This window comes from Xiphophorus maculatus, chromosome 19, assembly GCF_002775205.1.
Source record: "Xiphophorus maculatus strain JP 163 A chromosome 19, X_maculatus-5.0-male, whole genome shotgun sequence".
NCBI classification, from domain to species: Eukaryota; Metazoa; Chordata; class Actinopteri; order Cyprinodontiformes; family Poeciliidae; genus Xiphophorus; species Xiphophorus maculatus.
This window is the reverse complement of record NC_036461.1, coordinates 10239512-10252675: the sequence shown is the minus strand read 5'-3', so window position 1 is coordinate 10252675 and position 13164 is coordinate 10239512. Positions and strand designations below refer to the sequence as shown.

Here is a 13164-nt window from a genome sequence, read left to right as displayed (position 1 = left end):
ATTTATGAAAGTGTCGTGTCAGTCTTATGCACACCCTTTCAGAAACCTTTATTTACAGCCTTTTTAAGTCTTGAGTCATTCCACTTTTGTTTTAAAGGACATTAATATTGATTAAGATCACTGTAACAAAGTTTCATTACTTGGAAGCAAAGTGGTTTGAAGATTTTGCACAGTTCTGAGGGCAATGCATCCACATTACGTTCGCATCTGTCAGTGTAAAGCAGGGCTACATACGCTATGCGTGTGTAAATACACCCTCCAGATGACAGCAGCTCGACAAGGCTCTCTAACCACATGATTTCAGTAGTAGCGTGAAAGCCGTCTTGTGCTCGGGGGAATTTCCCATCCACGTGTCTGAATACACGACACAGAGGGCGGGATATAAACAAAAGCAACCATTGGCTGCGTGCACATCCCGCTGGCGGACCCATATTAAAACTGACGTCAAATGGACTTGTAGCAGTTCTTTCTCGCAGAATGGAAGTAGCCGTGGAAGTGAAACGGATTAAACTCGCTTAATCTTGGCAGGATATTGAACTTTCCTTCGCTTTTTTCAAGCCCCCTTTTGTGTGCTGGTGAGATAGTTATTAAAACGAAGCCTGGCTTTGCGGTAAGTACATGAAAAACAAGTATAACCTGCATAACGCTTTCCGCCAGCTGATCACCCCGAGAAAGACGCAAACAAACAATCCGCCGCCGCTGTTAAAATAACAGAAACTAATTTGTCTCGAAACATGAAGGATGTTATGGCACTTCGGTACGTCTCCGTTAAAAACAGAACTTTAAATAACGCAGGCTGTCATTGTTTTAGTGGAGTTAAATTAAACCGGCTTCTCCCGGCTTTCACACACATGTCCGGCCGGTGAATGAGCTCTACGCCGCAGAAAGCTTCAGCAGTCTTAAAATGACAATATTAAACATCTGTAAACGTGAAATGGCGCATGTTCCACTTTATATGCCTAACATTGAAGCGATTCTTCTCCCTCTTGATATGTTTAAAATGCATTTTCACACATTATTTTATAATTTATGAGTTAATTTTTTTTCAACAATCAGGGTTATTGAAACTCCCTCATATCAGTCAACTTCCTCTTTGACACCAAACGATAAATTTCAGATTGCGGTTAACACTTTTATAATCTAAACAGTATTTATACAGTATTTATAAGCAATTAGAAGTTTTAAAAATTGTTTGTATAACTCCAAACTTTTTTCCCCTTTCACATTATGTACCTCCTGAGGTCTTATGTGCAGTATTACATAAAGTTGAAGTGGGGTGATGTGAGGCTGTGTTGTATAAAAACTGTGACAATAACAGAGCTGCCTCAGTGCTTACGACCACCAGCCAGACTCCACTTGTGGTGTCTGCAGCAGGGGGAGCCACTGCTTGACAGAAACACACGGATCTCTGCCTGGGCAGTGGAGCAAAGCAAAACAATAGAGTTCATCTGGAAGTGTTTTTTTAATATTTTTGTTTTTCTTTTACAAAGCCCTTGTAGGCTGTTCTTACTCTGTGTTTGTCAAAACAAAGCATTAAGCTGTGCTCATGCAGCAGACAGGCAGGACTTTCTGCTTGTGCTGAAGAAATCAAACCCCCTCCTTCTTGTGGAGACCAGGTCAGGGAAAGTGGCTCAGGGTTTTCCTCAAGGACTGTCATTACGTTTTTGCTTTGGACCCTAATTTGGAATTGTGGTAGTATCATAACCCGGTATTACAACTTGATTGTGGATTTGGGTTTTGCTCGAGAGGCGGCTTGAATTTGAGACATATTTTGATAACTCTTTGACCCACTTTAAGGTTCAGGGTTGACTTGCAGCATATCATTGCCTTTGGAGAGGTTGCCAAGTCTTCTTTGAGACTCTTTCCACACTCTTGTGGTAAAATTGGCTTAATTTCTTCTAGTGAGAGTTTGGTCCTGCATGCTGAAGTGTCACTTTATATGTGCAATGGTGCAAAAAATTCTGAATCTTAGTAAAATTATTTACAGGGCAGTTAATTAAGAAGCCCAGCAAGAGCGAGCAAAAGAGACCGCCAAACTTTTATTTTGTGTAACCATGCCTCAACTGATTGGATAACCGCAGTGAACTGTGGTTACATCAGTGAGTTGAACATAGTCATTTGTTGAATTTAATCCTGAGCCACAAATGATGCCAACTCCTTTGTGGCTCAATTTTCTTCTAGTAGACTGAAGAAAATGGGTTAACAGGTTAATGTTAATAATAGATCCTAGGCCAGCATAGTCTGACCTAGGAGCAGCCTCAAAAATATCAAGGAGCCTCAAAAATATCAAAGATCTATCTATCTATCTATCTATCTATCTATCTATCTATCTATCTATCTATCTATCTATCTATCTATCTATCTATCTATCTATCTATCTATCTATCTATCTATCTATCTATCTATCTATCTATCTATCTATCTATCTATCTATCTATCTATCTATCTATCTATCTATCTATCTATCTATCATACATTTCTTATAATGATAAAGATTTTGACTCATCTATGTCATAATAAATTCCAATTAATGATCTTTAATCATTGATGAATCACTGATTAAATGCAGTGTGCAGTTTTGTGACTCAAATCACAATTCTTTACATGACTGATGCCTTAAAGAAGTGTATTACAAATGCAATGTTTTTTAATAACAATACTGAGGAAATGATTTTCGTGTCATGCAATCATAGCCTAAACTTACCACAAAAATAGTAATAAATAGTTCTTATTGTCTCTTTTATTATCACAATAGTATCACAATAGTATCACAAAGTATCGTGATAAAACTTAAAGTCCATATCACCCACCGCTAAATCATGGCTTGTCACAATCTATTCAAGGCTGCTCCTCTGCTAGTGCCCCCGTATGGAGGATGAGGAGGATGATGTGTTTGAGCCAGATCCCAACTGCTGGCGCACACCCTTCAGGGAGATAAAGTGCGAAGACCGGGGCACGCAGACGCCCGGTCCTGGCCAGGCACTACACAACGGCATGCTGCCCTGTGGTGTTGTGGAGGAGCCCAGACGACTATTCTACGGTAAGTTGGTGACATGCTGTATTTTAAAATAAAAAGGGGAACAGCGCCTTGAGTGTGAGAACCGGTGTTATAAAACTGAAGCACAAAATCATCACGTGGAACTCACTGTGAGAAATGCCTAACGGTGTTGCTGCACTGATCTCACCCCTTGGCGCCTGATAGTCGTCATTACACCAGCATTTATGGTCTGTATGCACTCTACCCAGCTGCTTTGCTATTGAAAAGACGCCAATATAACTGGAGAGAAGTGGCAGAGGTGTTCACCTGTGCTGTTTATACCACTGATTATCAATGATAGCAAAGTTACACAGGCATCATATACAGCAGCCATTCCAAAGTAGCTTCATAACAACTGACTGACCCTGACATGTGAGTAACTTATAAAACTATTATGTGTAATAAAACCACAGCTGGAAAAACGTGTTAAGGCTAAATGACACTGATCAGTGTTATGCAAACCTTTGTTTCTTTTCCTAAAGGAAGTCTGGCATGTGTCATTGCTTCAGTGACCATGTGGCTGTTTACAAGATAATAAGTATTGGCCTTGACACTCAACAGGTAACGCAGGTTTTCGATTGCACTTCCCAGCGCATTTTGAACTTGTCGGGGATTTTGACGCGAGGCAACAAGAGGAGCAGAACAGGATGGAGCAGTTACCCCTGCACCAGCCGGCTGCACTCAGCTTGGAGGCCTCCATCGGGCAGAAACTTCAGCTGATAGGCGACCAGTTTCACCGGGAACACTTACAACAGGTGAGAGGGAATGATGCACCATCACTGCTAAGAGTCACTTTATTTTGCATTTTACACCATCATGGTTAAAACACAGAAACAGAAGAGATGAAAGTAATTCAAAGGTTCTAACTGTATTTCAGAAACTTTTACAACAATAAAGCATCATCATATCACTTTCATATGACAGAAAGGACATCATAAACTAAAGATGCACCTATCCGGCTTTTAGAGATTTCCAGTTGTCTTTTCCAAGGAATTATAACACAAAAAAGAGAAAAATGTATGGCATATTCATTGATACAGGCAGTATATCAATGAATATCAATTGAATCCATGTATGTATCAATGTATCAATTGAATCCAATAGTAAATTATCACTCGTTATGCATTAAGGTGTCTTATCATAATCTAAAGTTCGTGCATTAGTAACACCACCTAAGTAATTTTAAAATTTTTGAATCTAATTTTACAAGATCCCCTAATCATGTAACCAGACAGAGTTTCATGTAGAGTCAAAAGTTTGCTCATGTTTATTGTGTTTGCCCCATGTTTGTTTTGGAGAGGCTGTGTTCAGGCACAACTTCAGCCCTGTGCCTCTTGTTCCCTCAGCCCACAGATCCCAGGATGGCCCATCCCCCACATAGCCCACCGACACCAGTCCCTTACCCTTCCTCCTCTTCCTGTTTATTTCTCTCTCCTTTCTTTAGGGCATTTCCCCAGTGTGCTGTAGAGGCAAGAGGCATAAGGATCCCTGACTCAAACAATACACCCTGTCCACAAAGTTTGTGTGCTGCTTCTACATGGGGTGCATTAAATCTTCATACCTGAACAGTATACATATAACTTCTGTCAAATGCAAGATGTACAACACGTATGCAATTAAACATAAACACATTTTAGTCTGTGCATAAAAAAGCAGAAGTTTCAGAAGTAGGTAAACATGTTGTAACCCAAAGCTCAGCAAATGAGCCCAGAGGGGAACAGCTGTGGTTCTGGGGAGTCTTCAGTCACCCCTGTACTCAGCAACAAACTGAAAACAAAAATTAAACACAATATGAATAGGGGGCTAAATCCATGATGATGCATAAAAGGGACTGGGTGGATGTTTGGAAATTAAACCACAAAATATGCAGATGACAACCATCTTCAGCTCTTTTGGAAAAAGGGCTCCTCACTGTCCTGCCTGCCTAAAACCTCCAATTTTTAACCTCACAAAATGAAGTGTGAGATAGTTTCGTATTTTCTCATGAGCTTATCAAGTAAAGGTTATTTATGCTACCTCTGCAAACCATGACTCATGTGCACTGGAGAACACACACAGAACCAGACAGTCAGACGGTAGGTTTGCTGTTAAGCGTAGTTGTGGCCGGGGATGTACTGACACACAACTTAGGCTGGACTGTGTCAGGAGATGAGGAAGTGGCTTTTGCCCCTTCTTACTGTTGTAGCAAACAAAAGAGTCAGAGTGAGAACGAACCTTGTGCAGGCACATCCTGCATGCACATATTGTGATACTAGTGACTTAATGTGAGAATTTTTTTTGTGCTTCTGCCATGAGGACTGAGTTAACTAAAGTCGGAAAAGAAATGCCTGAATTTTGCAAATAAATTATAACTATTTTTCACTTATGTTTATTTCTATGTTGTTACAGAGGCATGTTTTTGAGGCTGAACCACACAAATGATGTACAGTCTTAGATGTGTGTGCCTCTGCAGTGTCTATTTTTGGCACTGCTTGTGCAGCTTTTTGTATTGTGTGTGTGTATGCACACGGCATGCATGGCTACACCCATGCTTGTTTTTCTGCTGTTTGCCATCCCTCTCTTCTCACTTTTTCTCTGTGAGAATCGGGACAAAAACTTTCACTGGATAACAACAATTGGTGCTTAGATGCGTTTCAGCAATCAAAAACTTTTCAAGGAACCAGGGTTGTATTTTGTGTTGTTGTTGTTTTATTTGACTCCTATTGTTTCCACTGCAGAGTTTGAACTTGGACTGAAGCTGGAGTTTCTGTAACTGATTATTTGCCAGTCTGGTTATTGCTAATAAGAGTTTGAATTCTTGACATTTAAGATATTATTTTCCAAATATTGCATCCAAACAGCCCTTTCCGATTTCAGTGGTGCACATTTTAAAATAACGATGGAATTACAATGTGATATATTTTTCAGCTCTCCTCCTGCAGTAGGAGAGACCTGCTCACTTAACAGCCTGGTTTTGAAACTCACAGTAGAAACACACAGCTGACAACTAGGGTGAAAGAAGGTTCTGGGAAATTAAATAAATGTTTCAGGTCCCATTGTACAAACAACTTTTATCTCATCTCTGCCCTGTTGCTCTGGACCACAGCCGACTTATTAAGCAATTATTCAGTGCAGACACTTGTCTTGGAGCAATTCAAGTGCTTCTGACTGCCATCACATTGATGGGTTTTCTTAGCAGTGTGGCTGCAAGTGTTCTCCATGGGAGCTCCTTGCCCCAGGCGAAACAAGGGATTAGGCAGCGCAGGAGTGCTGGTGGATGTTGACAGATAAATTGCTCCTCAGTCACAGAGGGCTGGAGGGGACGCTGAGGTCCCCCGAGGATGGCTGACATTAGCTGGTCTGCTATTTGAGACATGGCAGTAATGACAGTCACAATGGCAGGAAGATGGCTCCAGCCTGCGCAGGGCAAGGAGCAGAGTTAGGTTTCATCCCCATGTTTTTTTAAGAGACGACTCTCGGTGCTTTGGATAGGAGGTGTTGAAAGGAGGGTTGAATATCTTCTGTGTCTGTGCATGTGGCTGTGTGTGCGGTGACTGTGTGTGCATGTATGTTGTGTTTGTGGCTTTATCTCTGCACTCTCTCCTTTCAGCACTTGTAGAAAAGAGGGAAGAGGGTTTGATTAATGTCTAAACAAGTTCTAGTATCTTATTATTAATCTGTATAGATTTTTCTGTTCTACTAAGCTTTGTTGCATGTTTGTATTTTACTTTGGGCTCTTTCTCTTTACTGATACGACTAATCCAGAGTTTCATGCTGTGGAGGCCGGTTTGTTTACTCAAGCGATAGGACAGTGCTTCTGAGCAGCTGGCCTGACGGACAGCCTGCTCTGGAAACTGATAAAGCATATCAGGGTAGTGTCAGAGTGACGACACAAAGAATCTGGCTAGACTCTTGCGCTCTATCAGCCAGCTAAATTTAGGGGCAGACGCCTTTTGGCAGTTACTGGCGTGACTCATGAGTACGCTGTGACAGGCTGGTGCACACCTCTTGTTGTCATGCTTACTCTCTTTCCCTGTTTATTTGTGTGCATGCTACTTAACTTGGTAGAAGTGAGTGCAAAAGGTCACAAGAACATTTTGTTTTTGAGATGAAAATGAATTGCTCTTCTTGCAGTTTAGAGCGAAACATGATAAATTCCTAACATGACACATTGGCATTGCTGCATTTGCTAACAAATACTCAATATTTGCCAACCAAATAAATCTAATTTATCAGTGTAATCATATAATTAAGCTTTAAATAAAAAGTCTGAAGATCTACCTCGTGGTTTTTCAAGTTTAAGCTTTTAGCTTATGAGGAGATAATCCACTCTGTTACTTTTATTCCACTATCATAATATCCCCCGGCAAGATTTAGATACAATGTGTAACAGAGACCTTCCCAAGTGCTGTTGCCATAATTTTGTTCCTTTTTCATTATTTTGTATTTTTTTTCTTTGGAGCACAAGTAAGAGTATGGGAGTGGAAAATCTAGATTCTCTCATGCTAGCTGGAACATGGTAAAGCTTACGCAACACCATACAATGTTCACCACAGATTGATAAGAAAATGAGAAAACCCAACATTCTTATCACAGTGGCAGCTCCTGTCTTTCAACTGTTTCAAGGTCTGGACATCATGATGAGTGCCTTCCAAAAGTAATCATGCACAAACATGTCCACGTTTTGTTTCGTTACAACCTCAAACTGAAGTGGTTTTTATTCGGATCTTACTAGAAAGACCAAAAAGCTTTTGTGCAAGTGTAAAGAAAATTGTGTGTGAAAATGTGAAGATTAGGTATGTGTAAAAGTAACCACATTTCTTTGCTCTAACACTCCTACATAACATGGAGTTCTACCAACTACCTTCAGCGGTTTCCTAATTAGTTAATAGAATTTGTGATTAATTGCACACCAGCAATTAATCACAGTATTAATAAAGCTGTTCTCAGAAAGCCTCAGATGGTTTGTTAGTGAACACTAGTGAACAAATATCATCATAAAGACCAAGGAACATAGCAGACAGGTCAAGTTTAAAGCACAACATTTTGTTACAAACCAGTATTCTAATCTTTGAACATCTCACCGAGACCTATTCAGTCTATTAATCAAAATGTAAGCGAATGGGAAAACAATAAGCAGGCCAAGGAAGAAAAGCATTCATCAGAGAAGCAATCAAGAGGTCCATGGTAACTCTGGAGCTGCAGAGGTTCATATGTTAGGTGGAAAAGTCACCTAACAACTATATAAATTGCTCACTCCAGACCCCATTGTGAAAACCAAAATTTATAGGAAGTTTAATTTGCAGTTCACCAAAAGTAATTTAGGGGGAAATGCAAACATTTGGAAGAAGGTGCTCTGGTCATTTGTGAGCTCTCCATCCAGTCCAGTCGGTCTGGACTTGAAACATTGCATAAAAGAAGAGGAAGAAAATACCCTCTTTTACAAAACACTTTAACAGCGATTAAGGTGCAACAGTGGTTTTGTAAAAGTATGAATCTGGTCACCAGTTAATTGTAGTTGAGACTTAGGCTGTGTGTGACCAGACAGCTGCAGAATAGTAAGAAGGCAAGTTTTATCATTTAAATTAGAAGCATATGCAACAAGATCGCTAAACTAAGTTTGTCGGCAATTATTTTCAAGAGAGTAGCATGGGGAAACTTCTGATGTAGATTTTATGTGTAGCATTGTTGTGGTATGACACCTCCTATCAATCCTCCCCAACAACTTTATTTTAAAAAACAACAGTCTTGCAATGTATCGACTTCACTTGTGAATTATAAATGCCCAAAAGGAACTGTAAGGCATGTCATCTTTAGGGTAATGTTTCAATCTCCAGATGTGCAAAGCTGGTTGAGGCATATCTCAAAAGACTTAGACTTGTGGGGTGCTGTGGTGGTGCAGGGGTTAAGCACAACCCACATATGGAGGCCTTAGTCTTTGACGCGGCTGTCACAGGTTCAATACCCAGCTGTGATGACCTTTGCTGCATGTCTTCCCCCTTCTCTCATTACCCACTTTCCTGTCAATTCACTATCAAATAAAGGCCACTAGAGCCAATAACACCTTAAAAAAGACTTAGACTTGCATTTAGTGTAAAAGGTTTTTATAAAAAATGTTTACTCAATGGAACTGAATAGATATGCATGCCAGTCTTTTCAGACTTATTTAAAACCATATATAACTGACCCTCCACTTCACAATATACACTACACAGTGTTGGTCTGCCACGTAAAATTAGTCATAGTTTAAGCCTTATTAGCTAAAGCAAATTTAGCTTTATTAATTGGACTGCTATGGACTGAAAATAGTCTCATCATTATCAGCCATAAAAGAGTCTGTTGTTGGACTACTGTAGCTGTCATGTAGACGCATTTTCTTTCAGAGACTCTCTGGCCCTCATCAGGAGCCCCCTAATCCCATTTGGTGTAATTATCTTATCTCAGGTTCTCAATGAGCGAGATAGCATTATCCCCCCTAATCGTACACAATCCAATTGGCTTGCAGACCTAAGAGTCTCGTCTTTGGTTGCTGGCTGCCGGTCTCAAACAGACAGATTAGAAAAAAACTGTGACTGTATGATGCATGTGTTTATTGCTTGGAATATTTATTAGGAAGCCTGAATTTGTGTGGACCCAACACAGAAATAAAGGCTCAAGTAATAAATGCTGTTGGGGACAAAAGCAGACTGTTGTGGAAATATCATCGCTGTTCCAGTGTCTGGTTCTGTCTTCCTAGTTGACCTACTTCACTGTGCCTCCTGTCAATTGCATCATTTCACAGCCCAATATAAACTAAATGCAATAGTAAAGACCAAATCTTTGTGTTGCTTTTGAAGTTTGTAGACTGTACTAATGGCTAAATGCTTTATTTCTGTTTGATTTTTCAGTATCAACAAAACCAAAGGAATCAGGGGCCGCTGTGGTGGCGCATGACTGCAGCTCTTCTCAGCCTCCTGTTTGATAGGGGGTTTATTGCTGGAGGAGGTGGAGCAGGACGGAGGTGAGGGGGAACTTCCTCTTATATCCTTTGTCTTCATCTCTGTTTTGACGAACTGGACTCCTGAAGGCACTGTCCAATCTAACACGGGTCTGTTTGAGGGAGGAAAGAAAGGAGGGAAAATAGTCACCGCGGGACGGCGACAACCAAATTTTATACAAGGGCGTGTGTTTTTTTTTTCTTTTAAAGAAGATGCCATGATGCTCCGGAATTCATCTAAAGGACAATGTTTATATTTAGGCCTACATGTCATGTAGTCGTCTTGTACAGTACATTGTTCGTTTTTTTTTTTTTGTGCACTTCAATATGTGTCCTTCTTAAAAGACCTGACCTCCACAGACCTTAGGAATGCCTTAGTCAGTGTCTTCTGCCAGAAGGAGAATTGAGTGTTTTTTTTTTTTTTTGACAAGCAAGATGAGATGGTTAAGGAAATGAAAGGAAATGTGGTGTGACGGTTTCTTTTCTGATGTCCCCCAGGAGACCAGTCAAGTTAATTTACTCACTTCCAAAGAGACCACTTCCCAGAACAAAGCATTTTGCACCTCACCTCAATGGAACATTTATCTATTTATCTTTTCTATGTATTTTTCTCTTATTTTCTTTGGTGTCAATTTTAACCCGTCATATCTTTTAGGATTTCAGGAATAAGGTAAACGTTCTGTACATAAATAAGTTGGCACACTGTGAATTGTTATCAAAGTTTAGTTGTGCGCTACATGTCAAACATTTGGGACTTTTTCAACTATATAAGAGGTGAAGTTCGCTGTTCTGAACAACACTACCTGATTAAATGGGCCTGGTTGGTGCCAGCAGACCTGATAAACTTCAAAAAAGACTTTAGATAAATATCAGACCTTGTGCAGATGACTCCACTATTATGACTAAAGAACTGACAAGATAATTTAGCTTTAAATACAGTTCTGTAGTGGATAGTTAACATGGAAATCATTTACGTATTTTAGGATCTTGTTTTGCTGTCGCCCTGGTCAAGTCCCTCCTTCGTTATGCTTGTCCCAATTTCCGTGATGAACGTTATTCTGAAAAACTTCTCAGGATCGTGAAAGGTTACTTATTAAAAAAAATAATATTTCCCATTGACTGGACATTTAGTTACACAATTGAAAACTTGTTTGGTTACAACTGACATAATGGGTACTGATGATGCCCACCAGGCCTTGCCCACTCTAGACGAAGAGCAGGATCGCCCAAATAGAAAAACCTGCAATTTGACATGAAAGTTAATGAATAGACGGTCGTCTGTCTGATTAATAGAAATGTTATATCTTGTAGCTGTACTAACAGCTAAGGGATGTCTGAGATGTAGCACACTGAGTAGATATTTACATTAAAATCATAGGGTGTTGGCATGTATATAAAAAAACTATTAAGGTCTTGCACCATGCACTAAATTAGAGCAAATGAATCAAGCACACTGTCACACTGTTTAAAAGTTTACTTTTTTAAGTTTCATTTCACCAAATATACAGTTTTTTTTAGCATAGCCTTATTCCTAGGATTTTCTCTTCATTTTATGTGTTCTTTTTATGTGATTGTTTTCAGACCTCCATGCCCTTTAAGTGGAGCTGTGGATCCACTGTTTTTGCACTAGACTTCCACCCGTTTAAGAGTTCAGATTGTTTCCGAGCTAACCTCTTTCTCGTATGAAGGTTTTTCAGTCCCAGCTTGTTTCCACCACATTTCAGATGTATTCACTTATATGGCCAAGACAAATAATCAGTATTGAGTACCGACTGACTGAGCACAATGTGCATTTAGCATCAGTTCTGGAAATTTCACTCACCAGTGTTTCAGGATTTCAGTTGAGTGAGAGCAACTTTTTTGCAGAAGACCAACTTTGAACACCAAGTTAATATGGCATAAACAGTCTGTGAAACAGAATCCCCTCCTCTCAGGATACCCTTGTGTGGTTTCACATCATTTGATATTCTGTTGGGTGATCTTACATTGTCTGTGGTACTCAGATTTAGATTTGGAACGTGGGTACACACATAACCACCACTGGCTCACCAGACAAACAAATAAACAAAAGTGAAAAAGACTGTAATTACTGTTGAAATATGAATACATATAAATACACTGTTAAAGATATTGTTTATGTATTAAGGTTTTTTTTATTATTATTATTTTCATGCTGAATCTTTTGGACCCGAGGAGCAGTACATATCAGGGGTCTATAATTACTTGCTCCTTACTATGTATCAAGTTGATCACTGCATAATTACTGTCTCGTTTTCTCTTTAAGATGTCTCAGGGACAGACTTTTTGGGCTACTGGTAACCTTGAGAATCTGTTACATGTTTCAGAGAAAAAGAGTGTTGTCACCCATTTATTTATATTAGAACCTCTTGAGGTGTTTTCAAGTCTTCTGTATTTTCATTTCATTTAGAGTTCCTGTAGTCTAATTTCCAGCACACACACATAGGTACAGTTTGAGGAGTCTGGGCTGGCATGCTGGCGGTGGTGGTGACAGGGGCTCCTGAGTTTGCAGTCAGAGGAGAGAGAGGTGCACTAAGTGTGGTTGTGGTAATAGTTTCCTGCAGATCCTGAACACTGAGCCAGTCCCTGTAGCACCTCGTCGCACGATCAGGTCTTGACTTCCTCCTCATGCTGCTCCTGCATGGCATGTTTTTTTTTCAGTGGTTCATTTAATTTGTAATTTATTTTTTCTTCCTTTTTAATTTATTTTTGGTATGTTTTACCAATTTCTACTGTATACACTTGTGTGTGCAATCACCTCTTCCTCTTTCTGCTTTGATCTTGGACTCATAAATGGTTCAGCTTAAGAATAATTGTGCCTGATTTTTGGGGGATTTTTATTGTATCACTCATTTCTCACAGCCTGTAAAAAAACAGCGCTCTGAGTTTGTCAGAAAACAGAGTGCACATTGTCTTCTACTTTTCACTTACAGCCAGAACAGAAGTTAATAAATATGTATTGTATGTTGTTGCCAATATGAAGAGGAAAACTACAATCCACCTTTTAAGCCCGTATGAATGTGTGACACTTAAACGATGAATATGATTATTGGTGAAGTAAACTCAAAATTTTCAATTTGTTTAAAACGTTTATGATTTTTTTGGGTCCAGAAATGCAGTAGTTTCAATGCAGTTCAACTTATCTCATGTATAA

General features: G+C 39.6%; 1 protein-coding gene across 2 annotated transcripts; it reads left to right on the top strand.

Moving 5' to 3' along the window:
• The first annotated feature begins 434 nt into the window (after positions 1–434).
• On the top strand, positions 435–12120 carry bmf (Bcl2 modifying factor). Of its 2 annotated transcripts, none has more exons than XM_023353247.1 (4): positions 435–610; positions 2844–3040; positions 3629–3792; positions 9904–12120. In XM_023353247.1, exons 2-4 carry the CDS (start codon positions 2869–2871, stop codon positions 10018–10020), a joined length of 453 nt encoding a protein of 150 aa, XP_023209015.1. In that variant the 5' UTR covers positions 435–610; positions 2844–2868; the 3' UTR covers positions 10021–12120. The 2 variants fall into 2 exon arrangements, with proteins under 2 accessions (XP_023209015.1, XP_014326944.1); XM_014471458.2 differs by having other exon boundaries at positions 3599–3792.
• The last annotated feature ends 1044 nt before the right edge of the window (positions 12121–13164 follow it).

Excerpts from the sequence above, each read along its gene's own strand:
- bmf (XM_014471458.2), top strand. The coding sequence starts at position 2,869 with ATGGAGGATGAGGAGGATGATGTGTTTGAGCCAGATCCCAACTGCTGG. Across the intron at positions 3,041-3,598 it reads GCCCAGACGACTATTCTACG|GTAACGCAGGTTTTCGATTG; the intron begins GTAAGTTGGTGA and ends GACACTCAACAG. Across the intron at positions 3,793-9,903 it reads ACCGGGAACACTTACAACAG|TATCAACAAAACCAAAGGAA; the intron begins GTGAGAGGGAAT and ends TTGATTTTTCAG.